The sequence below is a fragment of the Bufo bufo genome, chromosome 5 (assembly GCF_905171765.1).
Source record: "Bufo bufo chromosome 5, aBufBuf1.1, whole genome shotgun sequence".
Classification (NCBI taxonomy): Eukaryota; Metazoa; Chordata; class Amphibia; order Anura; family Bufonidae; genus Bufo; species Bufo bufo.
The window spans coordinates 1,645,886-1,660,357 of NC_053393.1; the positions used below are offsets into that span (position 1 = coordinate 1,645,886).

At 47.3% G+C, this 14,472-nt stretch overlaps 1 protein-coding gene across 1 annotated transcript in view; it reads left to right on the forward strand.

The window, feature by feature from the left end:
* The window catches only part of DGAT1 (diacylglycerol O-acyltransferase 1), a 32,581-nt gene extending 23,456 nt beyond the window's left edge, over positions 1-9,125 (forward strand). The window contains exons 11-17 of the mRNA XM_040432756.1: positions 41-82; positions 6,563-6,607; positions 6,675-6,787; positions 6,911-6,976; positions 7,839-7,926; positions 8,135-8,197; positions 8,274-9,125. Of these exons, the coding sequence (XP_040288690.1) occupies positions 41-82; positions 6,563-6,607; positions 6,675-6,787; positions 6,911-6,976; positions 7,839-7,926; positions 8,135-8,197; positions 8,274-8,420 (564 nt within the window). The 3' untranslated portion in view covers positions 8,421-9,125. The remainder of the gene's footprint in view (positions 1-40; positions 83-6,562; positions 6,608-6,674; positions 6,788-6,910; positions 6,977-7,838; positions 7,927-8,134; positions 8,198-8,273) is intronic.
* Positions 9,126-14,472: the final 5,347 nt, after the last annotated feature.

Here is a 14,472-nt window from a genome sequence, read left to right on the forward strand (position 1 = left end):
GGGTTTGCATTGTGGCTCATTCCCTTCTGTTGCCTTCCAGTGGATGGTCCCAGCTATCCAGAACTCCATGAAACCGTTCCGGGTGAGTGAACACCTTTCTTGTCCCATAAGATATTGAAGTGTCCTCACTAGGGATGAGCGGTCCGCTGGTTAGACCTGAGCTTCAAAGTTCGGATCGGGTCCCAAACTTGACCCCGAACACCGAACCCCATTGAAGTCAATGGGGACACAAACTTTGGGGCACGAAAATGGCTGTAAATAAGTCATAGAAAGGGCTAGAGGGCTGCAAAAGGAACCAACATGGGGGTAAGAGCAGGACCGTTACCCAGCAAACAAATGTGGACGTAAAATAACATAAAATACATAAAAATAATAATCTTGAACCAGGAGGTGGAGGTTCAAGTGGAGTAGGAAGTTGAGGTGGCGGTGGACGTGTCGGTGGAGGACGAAGCCAACATTCTTTAAATGTCTGTCAGTTCTGTGTGACCTTAAGCAGTTTTTGGGGGTTTGGCCGGTATATGTCTCTACTCTGCCAATATTAGACATAATAATCCGGAGCCAGGAGGCGGAGGTCCGAGGGGAGGACGTGGCGGTGCAGGCGGAGGAGGTCACCAACTTTTTTTTTAATTTATTTTATTTTTATTTTTTTTGGAGGCCCCAAAATATTGGGAAATAACAAAGAAAACGCACAAACTGCTGTGGAGCCTAACAATGGCGGGGTGCGGCCGGTATACTTACGGACAAGTCCGGTGGGATCCAGGTCTGGTTCATTGGAACCGCGCTGCTGCTATCTTTAGACCGGCCTCCTCCTTAGTGCGAACTTCGGAGGCCGCTCTAATAATAGCGGGTCCAATACAATCCTGTTACCTTTTGTGTGAATACGTCCCACTTCACCTCTGGAACTAGCAGCGCAAGTATCCTATAGCGACGAGGTAGAGACTTTGAATTTAGACCTGGTTCCTTTTAACCCCTTCCCGACTGCAATCCGTCTGTATACGGGCTATTTGCACATGCCCCGTGCAGCTAGCACGTGTATAGACGTCAGGCAGCTCTTTAATGAAAGCTTCTGCCCCTGCCGTTGTCACGGACGGCATACAGTGCAGTAATGCCGGCAAGGGACCAATCAGAGTGGCCCCTTGCCGGCAATCGATCCGATTGGTTAGTCTATGCAGACTAACCAATCGGATCGCGGCAGTGAAAAAGTGCCTGGTCCAGGCTCTGACCTGCGCTCTGCCTGAAATCAGGTAATGTGTCCTGGTGCCCCCGATCGGTGCCCCCTTCCTGTGCGCCATCAGCAGCGAGTGTCGGCTCTATGCTGACACTGCTGTAACCCCTTAGGTGCCGCGGCAGCGGCATCCATGGGGTTAATAGAGGGAGGGAGCTCCCTCTCTCAACCATCGGGGCAGCGCCCGATGGTTGCCATGGCAACCGGACGCTTTGCAAAAACGTCCAGTGTTGCCACCTACAGGAAATCTGATGTAAAAAGTAAAAATTAAAAAATAAATAAATAAAAATGTAAATTAAAAAAATTAATTGCCTTTTCCTATAAAAAATAAATAAATACACATATTAGGTATCACCACGTCCGTAACGACCGTCTCTATAAATATATCACATGATAGACCCCGTCCAATAAACACCATAAAAAATAATATAAAAACTGTGTAAAAAAAAGCAATTTTTGTCACCTTACATCACAAAAAGTGCAACACTAAGCGATCAAAAAGGTGTATATCAAACAAAATGGTCCCGCAAAAAATGAGACCCTACATAAGAAAATGGCAAAAAAAAAAAAATATATATATAATTCTTAGAACATGGAGACACTAAAACATCATTTTTTTATTTGAAATATGCTATTGTTGTGTTAAAGTGAAATAAATAAAAAAAGTGTACATATTAGTTATCGCCGCATCCGTAATAACCTGATCGATAAAAATATCACATGACCTAACCCCTAAGGTGAACACCGTAAAAAAAAAAAAAAATGTGCCAAAAAAGCCATTTTTGTCACCTTACATCACAAAAAGTGCAACAGCAAGCGATCAAAAAGGCCAAAATAGTACCAATCAAACAGTCACCTCATCCCGCAAAAAATGAGACCCTATTTAAGACAATCGCCCAAAAAATAAAAAAGCTATGGCTCTGACTATGGAGACACTAAAACATCATTTTTTTGGTTTCAGAAATGCTATTATTGTGTAAATATTAAATAAATAAGAAAAAGTATACATATTGGGTATTGCCACGTCCGTAACGATCTTCTCTATAAAACTGTCACATGACCGAACCCCTCAGATGAACGCTGTAAAAATAAATAAATAAAAACTGTTCCAAAACAGCCAGTTTTTTGGTCACCTTGCCCCATAAAGTGTAATAATGAATGCTGAAAAAATCCTATGAACCCAAAAATGCTACCAATAAAAACCTCAACACTTTCTGCAAAAAACGAGCCCCTGCACAAGACGATCGGCAGTAAAATAAAAAACATATGGCGTTTAGAAAATGGACACAGAAAAACATAATTTCTTTTTCAAAAATGCTTTATTATTTAAAACTGCAACAAACCAACAAACAAAGTAAACATATTTGATATCATTGCGTCCGTAACAACCGGCCCTATAAAAATAGCGCATGATCTACCCTGTCAGATGAACGTTGTAAAATATTAAAAATAGCAAAACGGTGCCAAAACAGCCATTTTTTTGTTACCTTGCCTCAGAAAAAACGTAATATAGAGCAATTAAAAATCATATGTACCCCAAAATAGTACCAATAAATCTGGCACCTTATCCCCTAGTTTCCAAAATAGAGTCACTTTTTGGGAGTTTCTACTGTAGGGGCATCAGGGGGCTTTAAATGGGACATGGCATCTAAAAACCAGTCCAGCAAAATCTGCCTTCCAAAAACCATGCGGCGCTCCTGTTCTTCTGCGCCCTGCCGTGTGCCCTTACATCAGTTTACGACCACATGTGGGGTGTTTCTGTAAACCGCAGAATCAGGGTAATAAATATTGAGTTTTGTTTGGCTGTTGACCCTCAATGTGTTAAAGAAAAAAATGGAATAAAATGGAAAATCTGCCAAAAAAGTGAAATTTAGAAATGTCATCTCCATTTTTCCTTTAATTCTTGTGGAACACCTAAAGGGTTAACAACATTTGTAAAATCAGTTTTGAGTAACTTGAGGGGTGTAGTTTCTACAATGGGGTCATTTATGGGGGTATCCACTATGTAGGCCCCACAAAGTGACTTCAGACCTGAACTGGTCCTTAAAAAGTGGGTTTTGGAAATTTTCTTAAAAATTTTAAGAATTGCTTCTAAACTTCTAAGCCTCTAATGTCCTAAAAAAATAAAATGACATTTCCAAAATGATGCGACATAAAGTAGACATAAGGGGAATGTTAAGTAATAAATATTTTATGAGGTATCACTTTCTGTTTTAAAAGCAGAGAAATTGAAATTTTGAAAAATGCGAATTTTTTAAAATGTTTTGTAAATTTGGGATTTTTTCATAAATAAAGGTGAAATATATTGACTAAAATTTATGACTGTCATGAAGTAGAATGTGTCACGAGAAAACAATCTCTGAATGACCTGGATAAGTAAAAATGTTCCAAAGCTATTATCGCATAAAGTGAGAGCATGTCAGATTTGTAAATTTTGACCTGGACACTGGGGCATCAATGACCGCTGGTGGTGCTGACAAAGCTTTTCCACATGTCGGCCATGCCAACCCTGCCTTCTGAGGTGCTGGCGGTGTGCAGGCTGGAGTTCCACCTGGTGGGCACGTCGCACATGAGGCGGTGAGCGGGAAGGCAGAAGTTACGCTGCAGCGCTGACAGGCGAGCAGCAGCAGGGTGAGAACGCCGAAGACGCGCACAGACGGCCCTCACCTTCTGCAGCAGCTCTGACATATCGAGGTAGTTCTGGGGGGACCTCGGCCCCACCAAGTTCAGCACATGTGCCAGGCAAGGAATGTGCGTCAAACCGGCTAGTCCCAGAGCTGCTACGAGATTCCGCCCATTATCGCACACCACCAGGCCGGGCTTGAGGCTCAGCGGTACAAACCACCAGTGGCGTACATAGAGAAGTAAGGGCCCCATAGCAAGGATCAAACTAGGCCCCCCACACAGGACAGAAGGTTTCCGCCTAAACCCTTTAAAATGGCCCTCACTGCCTCATTTGCTAAAAGTTGTTCCTTTAGAGGGTAGAGTCCTGACCAAGCTTTCAGTTTCCACCTCCAGTAGAAGAGGAGATGATCCCAACTATGACTGGGCCCCATAGCAGTCGCCTGATCTGCTGCTATGGTAGTTACGCCCCTGCCAAGCACTCGTCAGTCTGTTCTTCCATGCCCACCCATAGCTCCTGCGCAGTGTGGGGTCTTTCCCCCAAACATGAGTTCCAGAACAGCCTGCTGTCGTTTCCCCCTGGCTGTGCTGAAGTCAGTGGTGCAGGTCTTACGCTGACCGGATGAGGAGGCACCGAGAAACGCCCTGCAATCCTCAGTGGCAGTATGACATGCGCCAAACTGCTTTCCGCCTCAGACCCAGCCGCCACTGCATTTACCCAGTGTGCAGTCAGGGAGATATAACGTCCCTGCCCGTACTTACTGGTCCACGTATCGCTGGTTATATGGACCTTGCCAGTGATGGCGTTGCGCAGTGCACACCTGATTTTTTTCTGCCACTTGTTCGTGCAGGGCAGCGATGGCTCGCCTTGAAAAGTAGTGGCGGCTGGGAACCACGTACTGTGGGACAGCTGCCGTCATTACATTTTTAGAACTCTCCGTCTCCACCAGACGGAATGACAGCATTTCAAAGGCCAGTAATTTAGAAATGCTGGCATTCAGGGCTAGGGATCGCGGGTGGGTAGGGGGGTACTTCCTCTTCCTCTCCAGCGTTTGGGATATGGAGAGCTGAACGCTTCCGTGGGACATTGTGGAGATGCTTGGTGACCCAGGTGGTGGTGTTGCTGGCAGATCCTCTGCGGGGTGGCAGGTGGCACTGTCACTCCAGAGGTGGATGAAGAGGCCACGACTGCAGCAGAAGAGGAAGCAGGAGGAGCCAGAGACCTTTCTTGGTTTTTGAGGTGTCTTCTCCACTGCAGCTCGTGCTTTGCACTTAGATGCCTGGTCATGCAGGTTGTGCTCAGGTTGAGAACGTTTATGCCTCGCTTCAGGCTCTGATTGCACAGCGTGCAAACCACTCGTGTCTTCTCGTCAGCACATTGTCTGAAGAACTGCCACGCCAGGGAACTCCTTGGAGCTGGCTTTGGTGTGCTCGGTCCCTTGCTGCGGTGGGCAGTAGCAGGCGTACTGTCTAGAGGACGGCCGCTCCGCTTTTGCACCCTGCTCCCTCTTCTGCTGTACTGGTGGCTCTGTGCGACCACCGCCTCTTCCTCCAAACTACACAGGTCACTCGCATGACCTTGATTCCATGTGGGGTCGAGGACCTCATCGTCCTCCACATCATCTTCCACCCAGTCTTCACCCCTGCCCTCCTGGCCGGTCTGCACAATGCAGAAAGCCCCAGCAGTTGGCACCTGTGTTTCGTCATCATCCGAGATGTGCTGCGGTGGTCCTCCCATGTACTCATCTTGAAAGATAAGTGGTTGGGCATCGGTGCACTCAATCTCTTCCACTTCTGGGGCAGGGCTAGGTGGACGGCCTTGGGAAACCTGCTAACAGAGTCATCAAAAAGCAGAAGAGACTGCTGCATGACTTGGGGCTCAGACTGCTTGGCTGATGTGCAAGGGGTTCAGGTGGAAGACGGATGCCCCATGGGCCGCCGGTGCCAACTCTGCGCTTTCAGCAGTGGACCAAGTGGAAGACAATGTGAATGACCTGGAGGCGCTGTCAGCCACCCAATCTACTACCGCCTCTATTTGTTCTGCCCTCACCATTCTGCCTACAGGTCCCCCTCAGACTGAAGAGCCCTATTAAGTATTCTATTTCTGTGCTACTGGTGCAGAGGAGCTGTATTGCACCCACATAAATACCTACAGGTCACCCCCGGAGTTATCTAAAATAATAAAGTCCTAACCCTCTTCCTGCCTGCACCTACACTAGTCAGAGCAGAATGGCCGCCCACCATGTGATCCAGCATTTATACATGCATAGTCACATGGTGCGCCGGACAATCTCAGCCATGCCAATACTAGGCAATACTGTGATGGCTTCCAAGTGCCCACAGCTTAAATGCTTGTTGATTGGCTACACTACAGCCTTTCAACAAGCTTTATTTAAACAACGAACACTGACTTTGGGACCAAAATCCATGTTTGGCACCCGGACACTATAATGTTCGGTACGGTCCCAAACGTGGCAGTCTGGGTTCGCCCATCACTAGTCCACACCTCTTGTCTGTGTCTCCTGTGGTCTCCTGCACCCCTGGTGTAATCTTTCCTGTCCTGATTACTGATGATAGGAAGGCGAAGCTATGTTTGAGTTTAGATGGCAGGAGATGATGAGAGTCCAGTGTTGAGCTTGAGGAGTCTCTTGCCTCTTATGTCCTCCAGGATCTCCTCCATGTCTTCGTTTGTAATTATTGTCTTCTTTTCTCCAGGACATGGATTACTCGAGGATGATTGAGCGGCTCCTGAAGTTAGCGGTAAGTGAATTTGCCTTCTCTGCCCTCGTGTCCACTCTGGCATTGCTGACCCGTCCATTCGTTGCAGGTCCCCAACCACCTCATCTGGCTGATCTTCTTCTACTGGTTCTTCCATTCTTCCATGAACTTTGTGGCGGAGTTGATGCGTTTTGGGGACCGTGAGTTTTACAGGGACTGGTGGTGAGTGATAATGGAGTAAAGTCCTCATAGTCTTCGATACCAGAAATAACCTGTCATAGTTGTGTGGTAACTGAAATGTCAGGAACCCAAATCCATAATCATTGTATTCATTTAATTCTCCAGGAACTCTGAAACTGTGACCTACTTCTGGCAGAACTGGAACATCCCCGTACACAAGTGGTGCCTCCGGTAGTATAGGGTGGTGTAGTCCACGGGAGGCCAAAGATGGAACAGAATCCACATGATAGCAGGGAGATTGTGGGTGGACAGTGGTTAGAGAGGTAGGGAAGGCTGAGGGGATGGTGGAGCGGTAAGTGGTTATGCGGTTGGGAGGGGTGAGGTTATGGTGGAGCGGTCAGTGGGTATGGGGTAGGGCGGGGTGAGGTTATGGTAGAGCGGTCAGTGGATAGGGAAGGCTGATGGGATGGTGGAGTGGTCAGTGGATAGAGGGATAGGGAAGGCTGATGGGATGGTGGAGCGGTCAGTGGATAGAGGGAAGGCTGATGGGATGGTGGAGCGGTCAGTGGGTATGGGGTAGGGCGGGGTGAGGTTATGGTAGAGCAGTCAGTGGATAGAGAAGGCTGAGGGGATGGTGGAGCGGTCAGTGGTTATGCGGTTGGGAGGGGTGAGGTTATGGTGGAGCGGTCAGTGGGTAGGGCGGGGTGAGGTTATGGTAGAGTGGTCCATGGATAGAGGGATAGGGAAGGCTGATGGGATGGTGGTGGTCAGTGGGTAGAGGGATAGGGAAGGTGGAGCGGTCAGTGGGTATGGGGTAGGGTGGGGTGAGGTTATGGTAGAGCGGTCAGTGGATAGAGGGATAGGGAAGGCTGATGGGATGGTGGAGTGGTCAGTGGATAGAGGGATAGGGAAGGCTGATGGGATGGTGGAGTGGTCAGTGGGTATGGGGTAGGGAGGGGTGAGGTTTTGGTGGTGTACTTATTGGGTATAGGGTAGGGAAGGCTGATGGGATGGTGCAGTAGTCAGTGGATAGAGGGGGCGGTCAGTGGTGCTTCGCAACAAGTCTCTTAATAGACCAGACTCTGTCTTGCAGACATTTCTACAAACCAATGATGAGACGTGGTATCTCCAAGTGGGCAGCACAGACGGCAGTCTTCTTCGCCTCTGCTTTTTTTCATGAGGTTAGCGTGTAATAATATTATGATCCAATGTATTGAAAATGCAAGGCTGTGTACTCTGGTGGTGTATGATGCAGGGCTGTGTACAGTGCCACTTTCTGATGCATGGTGGTGTCATGTGGGGTGATGTCCAGTGCATGTTGGCCTCCAGGGGCCTGGGAGGCAGGGCCGCGTAGGCTCTCAGCTCTGATCTTGTCTTTGTTCTCCTCAGTACCTGGTCAGTGTCCCTATGAAGATGTTCCGTCCCTGGGCGTTCATGGGGATGATGTCGCAGGTTTGTAGTCAGTCCACCAATCTTTTTGCCCTCCTGTGCTACATCTGTTGGTTTGAGCTCATGTTCCCCTCTGCAGATCCCTCTGGCCTGGTTCGTGGGTCGATTTCTTCAAGGAAATTATGGCAATGCGGCTGTGTGGATCTCACTGATCATCGGACAGCCCACAGCGGTGCTCATGTATGTGCATGATTACTACATTCTAAACCACGGGATCAGGTCATGAGTGTCACAGATCCCTCACCACCATGAAGGAAAGCTGCCCCTCGACAAGTTAATCTCCCACAATACCGTTGCAACTATTCTGGATCCTTTCTTTACCCAGAACCTATGCATCTCTCATCCTGCAGTCCCATCTTCATCAGCTATATCCTACACAATGTCTACTGCTAACTGTAGAAATCCGTCCAAGAAATCAGGTTTTCCGTCCTTCATGTCCACCCTTCCATGCCATTTGGTGCATCCATCCTTGTGAATCATCACACAGAACCATCCTGGATCCGATGTCATCACTTGCTCAATGACCTTCACTCTCTAGTGATGATCCATGCTCTAAATGGTACAATGCACTCTGGTACTGGCCACCTCTGGCTCCACGTTCTCAGGCTGCGGTGGGAGACGTGTGCACTTTGTTCACATGGTGCAGTAGGCATTCTGTGTATTTAGCTTGTGTTCTGGGCAGGGGGCAGCTGTCTGGCACGGGTCACTCCTCAGCAATGGTACATGGTCCCTTCTTGGGGGTAAACTACCAAATCTTTAATGACCTTCATGGGGACTTCTGTATGGCTAGCTGGCGGGACAGAGGCCACTGCGGCGTGTCCAGAGCCTCCGCCTGGAGCCTGTTTTTTTAATGGTGTGACTTGTATGTTGTGTGTGGAGCTCCAACCTATTCAGTGCAACCACTTAAATTAAAGTTGTTTTCAGCCATGAGTATCATTTGTGAGTCTTCTCCTGTACAAGTCCTTGCTGTCAGCCACGTCAGAAGACTTATAGGGTTCTGAGTTTAGTCCGTCCTGGTGGTGGTAGTAATACAGCTGCTAGATGTGGCCTTAGGACTCGGTCAGACGGCCATAACACGGGCACATTACATGGTCTGAATGTGATGGGAGACCAGAGCCTAAACCTCCGATATCAAGACATGGTTGTCTTTGGCCACATGATGAGCATCAGCTATCATTCATGATCCTGGGAAAAACTCCAGCCACCAGTGACGGTCGGAATAACCAGTAGAGCCCACCAGGGCCAGTGTGGAAGATGCATACAGTGTTCAGATGGTGGAGGGATCAGCACTGCAGCATTTGTTCACAGGTATTGGCTACAGGAGTAATTTCCTGTGTACTGGCCCTTTAAGTCCAGTGAAGGTGTGTGCACCATGTGTAACGATCCCTGTATCATGTCCTGGGCGTGCTCCGTGCCGGATTATCAGACATTACGGCGTTGTTCTGGTAAACTGTAGAAGGGCACAAAAAAGGAAATTAGCTGCGAGGTAGAAAACCTCTGTTCATATCAGGGGATTAGAAGATGGCGCAAGATGGAGTATCACTGGATGGAGGCCAGGAGGTAAGTAGGAGTCCAGCATAAAAGAGGTGCAGGTGCAGCTCCAGCATCCACGGCTCATAAACCGTCCATCTTACGCGTAATACGTCATAAAATCAAGACGTGCGCCTCTCCACAAAGTGCTGACGCGGTTCAGGCCTAAAGTGTGGTCCTTGGTCATAGTACAGGTTTGTGAATGAAGAGGATGGGAGAGGCCGTTCTGCCTCCATGTCAGATATCAGGTGTGTGATCCGTACAAACAAGATGGACAATCCGCATTCTGCAGGATCTATTAGTGGTGTCCGGAGTCACAAGCCAATTGTTTCTCTTCTACGAAGAGCCTCCGAGCAGTAACTCCTACGTTCTCTGCGACACCCACAATAAATCATATGTATTACCGACGGACCATTGCAATTAATGTGGAACTTAAAGGAGCTTTCCTGTTTGCATCAACATCCTTTACAATGATCATTCCTGAAGGTGGATGTGATTTTGTCACGGGTTTCTTTCCCCTTTATGGCTCCTGTCTTCCGGCTCTTGACTTTCTTGTGATATGTGCCTGGGTGGAGCAGAGATAGGGGAGTGTTCACGTAACAAGCTTGTGGGAGGAGCTATAAACACGTTGGGGCGGGGCATCATGGGAGTGCTATATACAGGACGTAAATCAGAGGGATGTGATTACATGGTGAGAGCGAGTCAGGAGAGTCCAAACTGAAAAAGGAAAAGCATGGGGAAGATGTACGAGCGGTAAGTAACTACACGAGCTTACCTGGAAGATGGCATGTGCTTACAGAGGGAACTTTGGTTATAGCCACATCTGACGCCCTGATATGCGAGCCCCATACTCCAGATGGGCCAGGGGTCCGTACGTTACCAGATGATGTAGCTGAGAATCCTGCAGAGTAATGCATAAACGCAAGCAACGTGCTTGGATATATTGTACATTTCCTACAGCCTGCGGGGGGTCGAGCAATACGGGATTTCCAGACGTTACTTCTTTGTGCAGAGTAATAAATTATGCAGAAAACGGTCTCGTAAAGAACTGTCCAGGAAAGATCTCGCCATTTTCTGACAGCGATGAGTGAAGGATGATTAGGATATGGTCTATTCACCCCTTCCATACGAGCAGTAGATCCATACTGCGTTACATGAGGGTGGAAGACCCTCCCAGCACTTGTAAAGATATCCTTCCATCGTGTCTGTAACGAAGAGAGCGCGAGCCCCGTCCGTCCACTCTTACAAGCGCAGTAATTGTGGGGCGATAGGGCTGTGACATCAGCCACCCAAAACCTCCGCACCAAGTCTGTCGTGACCTTTAAAACCCTTTGAGTCCTGGGCTACGAGTGACTACTGGTTGGCGTGGATTATCGGCCCATCTCAGTGAGGGAACCAATCCCAGTAATAACTGGTCTGAAAGGCAGAAAAAGCTCAATTGGACACTGCACATAGATTGTCTCTGTGCCAGGACGCCCCGCTGTCAGGATTTGGGGATACTGTATCCTTATGAAACCCGGCTGTTGACCCTCCTCCAGAATAGAAGACCGTTCACATGGGTAGGATCTTGTTGGATCACTTGTAAGAGATGCTCCCTTCCTGTTTCACACGACCGAGCGGCGGACGGATTAGAACACTGCGGTCTCTACAGTTACTATATGAATTGGTTCCGGGACGACCACTGTAACTGGAGTCAATAACTATGGAAAACCACAAAATGTCATCCCAAGAGAAGAGAAAATGAAGATTTAAGAGGAGTAGACAGAGAACGCTAGTTCATCCTGTAAGTCAGAAGGACATGCTGGAAATCACTTTTTAGGATGAGGACAGGACCTTCTTCAGGGTCCTGTACACAGTGATCAGAAACATGGAGCCCACCCTTACCTGGTGTCCAGAGGAGCCGCTCGTCCCAGGACACGTAGTACGGCACTGTAGAGAGGAGCTACTGGACACCAATACAGGGGTTTTATAGAGAAATGGCCATGTGATCGGCTCGATTGGAGGCATTGTACGATGAGTCTCGCTTCTGCTTACAACGGCCCAGGAAAGACCATTTTATGCAAAAAATATTGTATCCTGAGGCCACTGGATCGAGGGGTCACTGTACTCATGTTCAGCTGTAAAGCTTTATCATTAGGGGTAAGGAACGGTTGGGAAGCCATACTTAAAGGGGGGCTCCAGGAATTAATAAAATGAAAATACTTACGTATTACTTTATTATATATCTATTCCCAAAGACCTGTCATTATTTATAATGGCTCGCCTTGTCTGGGGAGCAATCATTAGGAGGAATAAAATGGCCGCCGTCCTATTAGTAGACACAGAACCGGTCCTAACCACACAGAAGGATGGGTTACTTCACAACACTGAGCTAAAGAGCCGCCGCCTCATCCTCCTCTCTGCTTGTCAGGGATCTTCAGCTGAAACTCTGTAGGAATGAAGACATGAGGTACAGAGGGGAGGTGGAATGAGCAGCAGCTCTCGTACACAGTCTCCATTACAACAATCTGTCCTCTCTGTAGGAATGGAGTTCATGAGGAGACATGAAGTACAGAGGGGAGGTGGGGAATGAGCAGCAGCTCTTGTATGCAGTCTCCATTACAAGTCTGTCCTGTCCGTCCTCTCTGTAGGAATGGAGTTCATGAGGAGACATAAAGTACTGAGGGGAGGTGGTGAATGAGCAGCAGCACTTGTATGCAGTCTCCATTACAACAGTCTGTCCTCTCTGTCTTTCATGTCTCCTAATGGACTCCATTCTCAGAGATTCAGCTGAAGATCTTATCATGTGTATTCCAGATTCCTGACAAGTAGAGCAGAGAGGAGGATAAGGGCGACTCTTTAGCTCAGTGTTGTGAAGTAACCCATTCTGCTGTGTGGTTAGGACCGGTTCTGTGTGCACTAATAAGATGGCTGCCATTTTATTTCTCCTGATTATTACTCCCCAGACAAGGCGAGCCAATATAACTAATGAAAGGTATTTAGGAATAGATTTATAATAAAGTAATATTTAAAGGCTATGTACACCTTTGGGGATTTTTTTTATTATTGCATTGTACTCATTTTGAGCAAATTATATATTTTTTTTATTGGTCTTTATAAAAAAAAATTCTGTACAGAGCCGAGATGCTCTAGAAGCACCCTTTGGATTGTCTGTCTTTTTCATCAGACTGGCGGCTCCAATGACCTCCTAAACACTCATTAAAGCTCAGGTCTTATCTTACTGATAAGAATGTGGCTGAAATAAGTGTTTATGACTCGCAGTAATTTAGAGAGAAAGTTTATTAGATGACCGGAACAAAGTGAAAGTACTGGTCACACAGCTAGTTAACAGTGACAGAATGGCTCAATATTTTTAATAAAGGGCGATTTAAAAAAATTTTTTAGCTGAAAATAAGTCACATGTAATCCATAAAAAAATTGCCTCTGAAGGTGTACATAGCTTTTAAGTATTTCCATTTTCTTAATTCCCGGAGGACCCCTTTAAGTACAAATCCTTAAGGTCCCATTCAACTGCTAAATGAAACTGGTCCTTGATGGGAACTGCTTTAGCTGCGGATGTTTTCTGAATGGCAGCAGCTGAAAGCATGGAACTAGTTTTGTTTGAAAGCTAAACTGGAGATATCACTGTTAGAAATCGAGTCTGGAATAATCGTGGGTAAAACCTGCTTTTACTTTTAGCTGTATTCACTGCATCCCGATTTCTAACAGTGATATCTTACCATGTGCTGAAGATAATGCCATTCAGACCCTTTTCAACCTTAAATCTGTGAAAAATTATCATATAGACAAAATTAGAGCAAAATCTAACCAAAACGCATCAGACTAACCAGTGAAGGAACATCTGCAGATGATGGAATTTTCAGCACCTAGCTCCGATCTGTGGCCCATGAGAGGGGCATAAAAAACTGATTAACCACATGAAACCTGAGATATCAGATCTAATTGTGTAATGCCTCCTGTTCATCAATGTACCAGTGATCACTACTTGTCACACAGAAAAATGAGACCCAAAGGGACGGGCTCTTGAGTTGAGAGGCCTCGGTTTATCACTTCGGCAGATCACTACGTTCCTAGGATGAGATGTCGGCACTGTTCTACACTCCAGCTGAGAGGCCTCGGTTTATCACTCCGGCAGATCACTCCGCTCCTAGGATGAGATGTCGGCACTGTTCTACACTCCAGCTGAGAGGCCTCGGTTTATCACTCCGGCAGATCACTACGCTCCTAGGACGAGATGTCAGCTCTGGTCACCGTTGTGTGTCCTGCTAGTTGGGAGAATGATGAACTGGAATGACAGGAAGAGGAGCAGAGAGGAGAACCTCTGCCCGGACGCATCATCCGATTAAAAGAATGGCGCCTAGTGATCTGTTCTGTACTGCAAGTGAAACTGTCACATCTCAAGCTGAATGCGGCAAACCGCATCTAAACAAACCATCAGAAGGTATCTGCACGATACTGGACTACAAGCCAGATGTCCAGCTACAGGTGTCCACTGACCTCACCCCACCGCTTTCAAAGGCTAGCATGCAAGGTAGCAATGGAGGTCTGTCCTCTTCAGTGATAAGTCCTGCTTTTGTCTCGGATGCAGTGATAACTGGCGATTGGTCTGGAGCCCCTGTGGGCAGTGCCATGAAGACGCCATCACATGGGAACATCACACCAGTTCTACTCCTCAGATTGTTGGGGTGGGGTGGCATAATGTACAGTAGTCAGACCCCCTCTAGCCTTCATTTTGGGTACTAACAGCT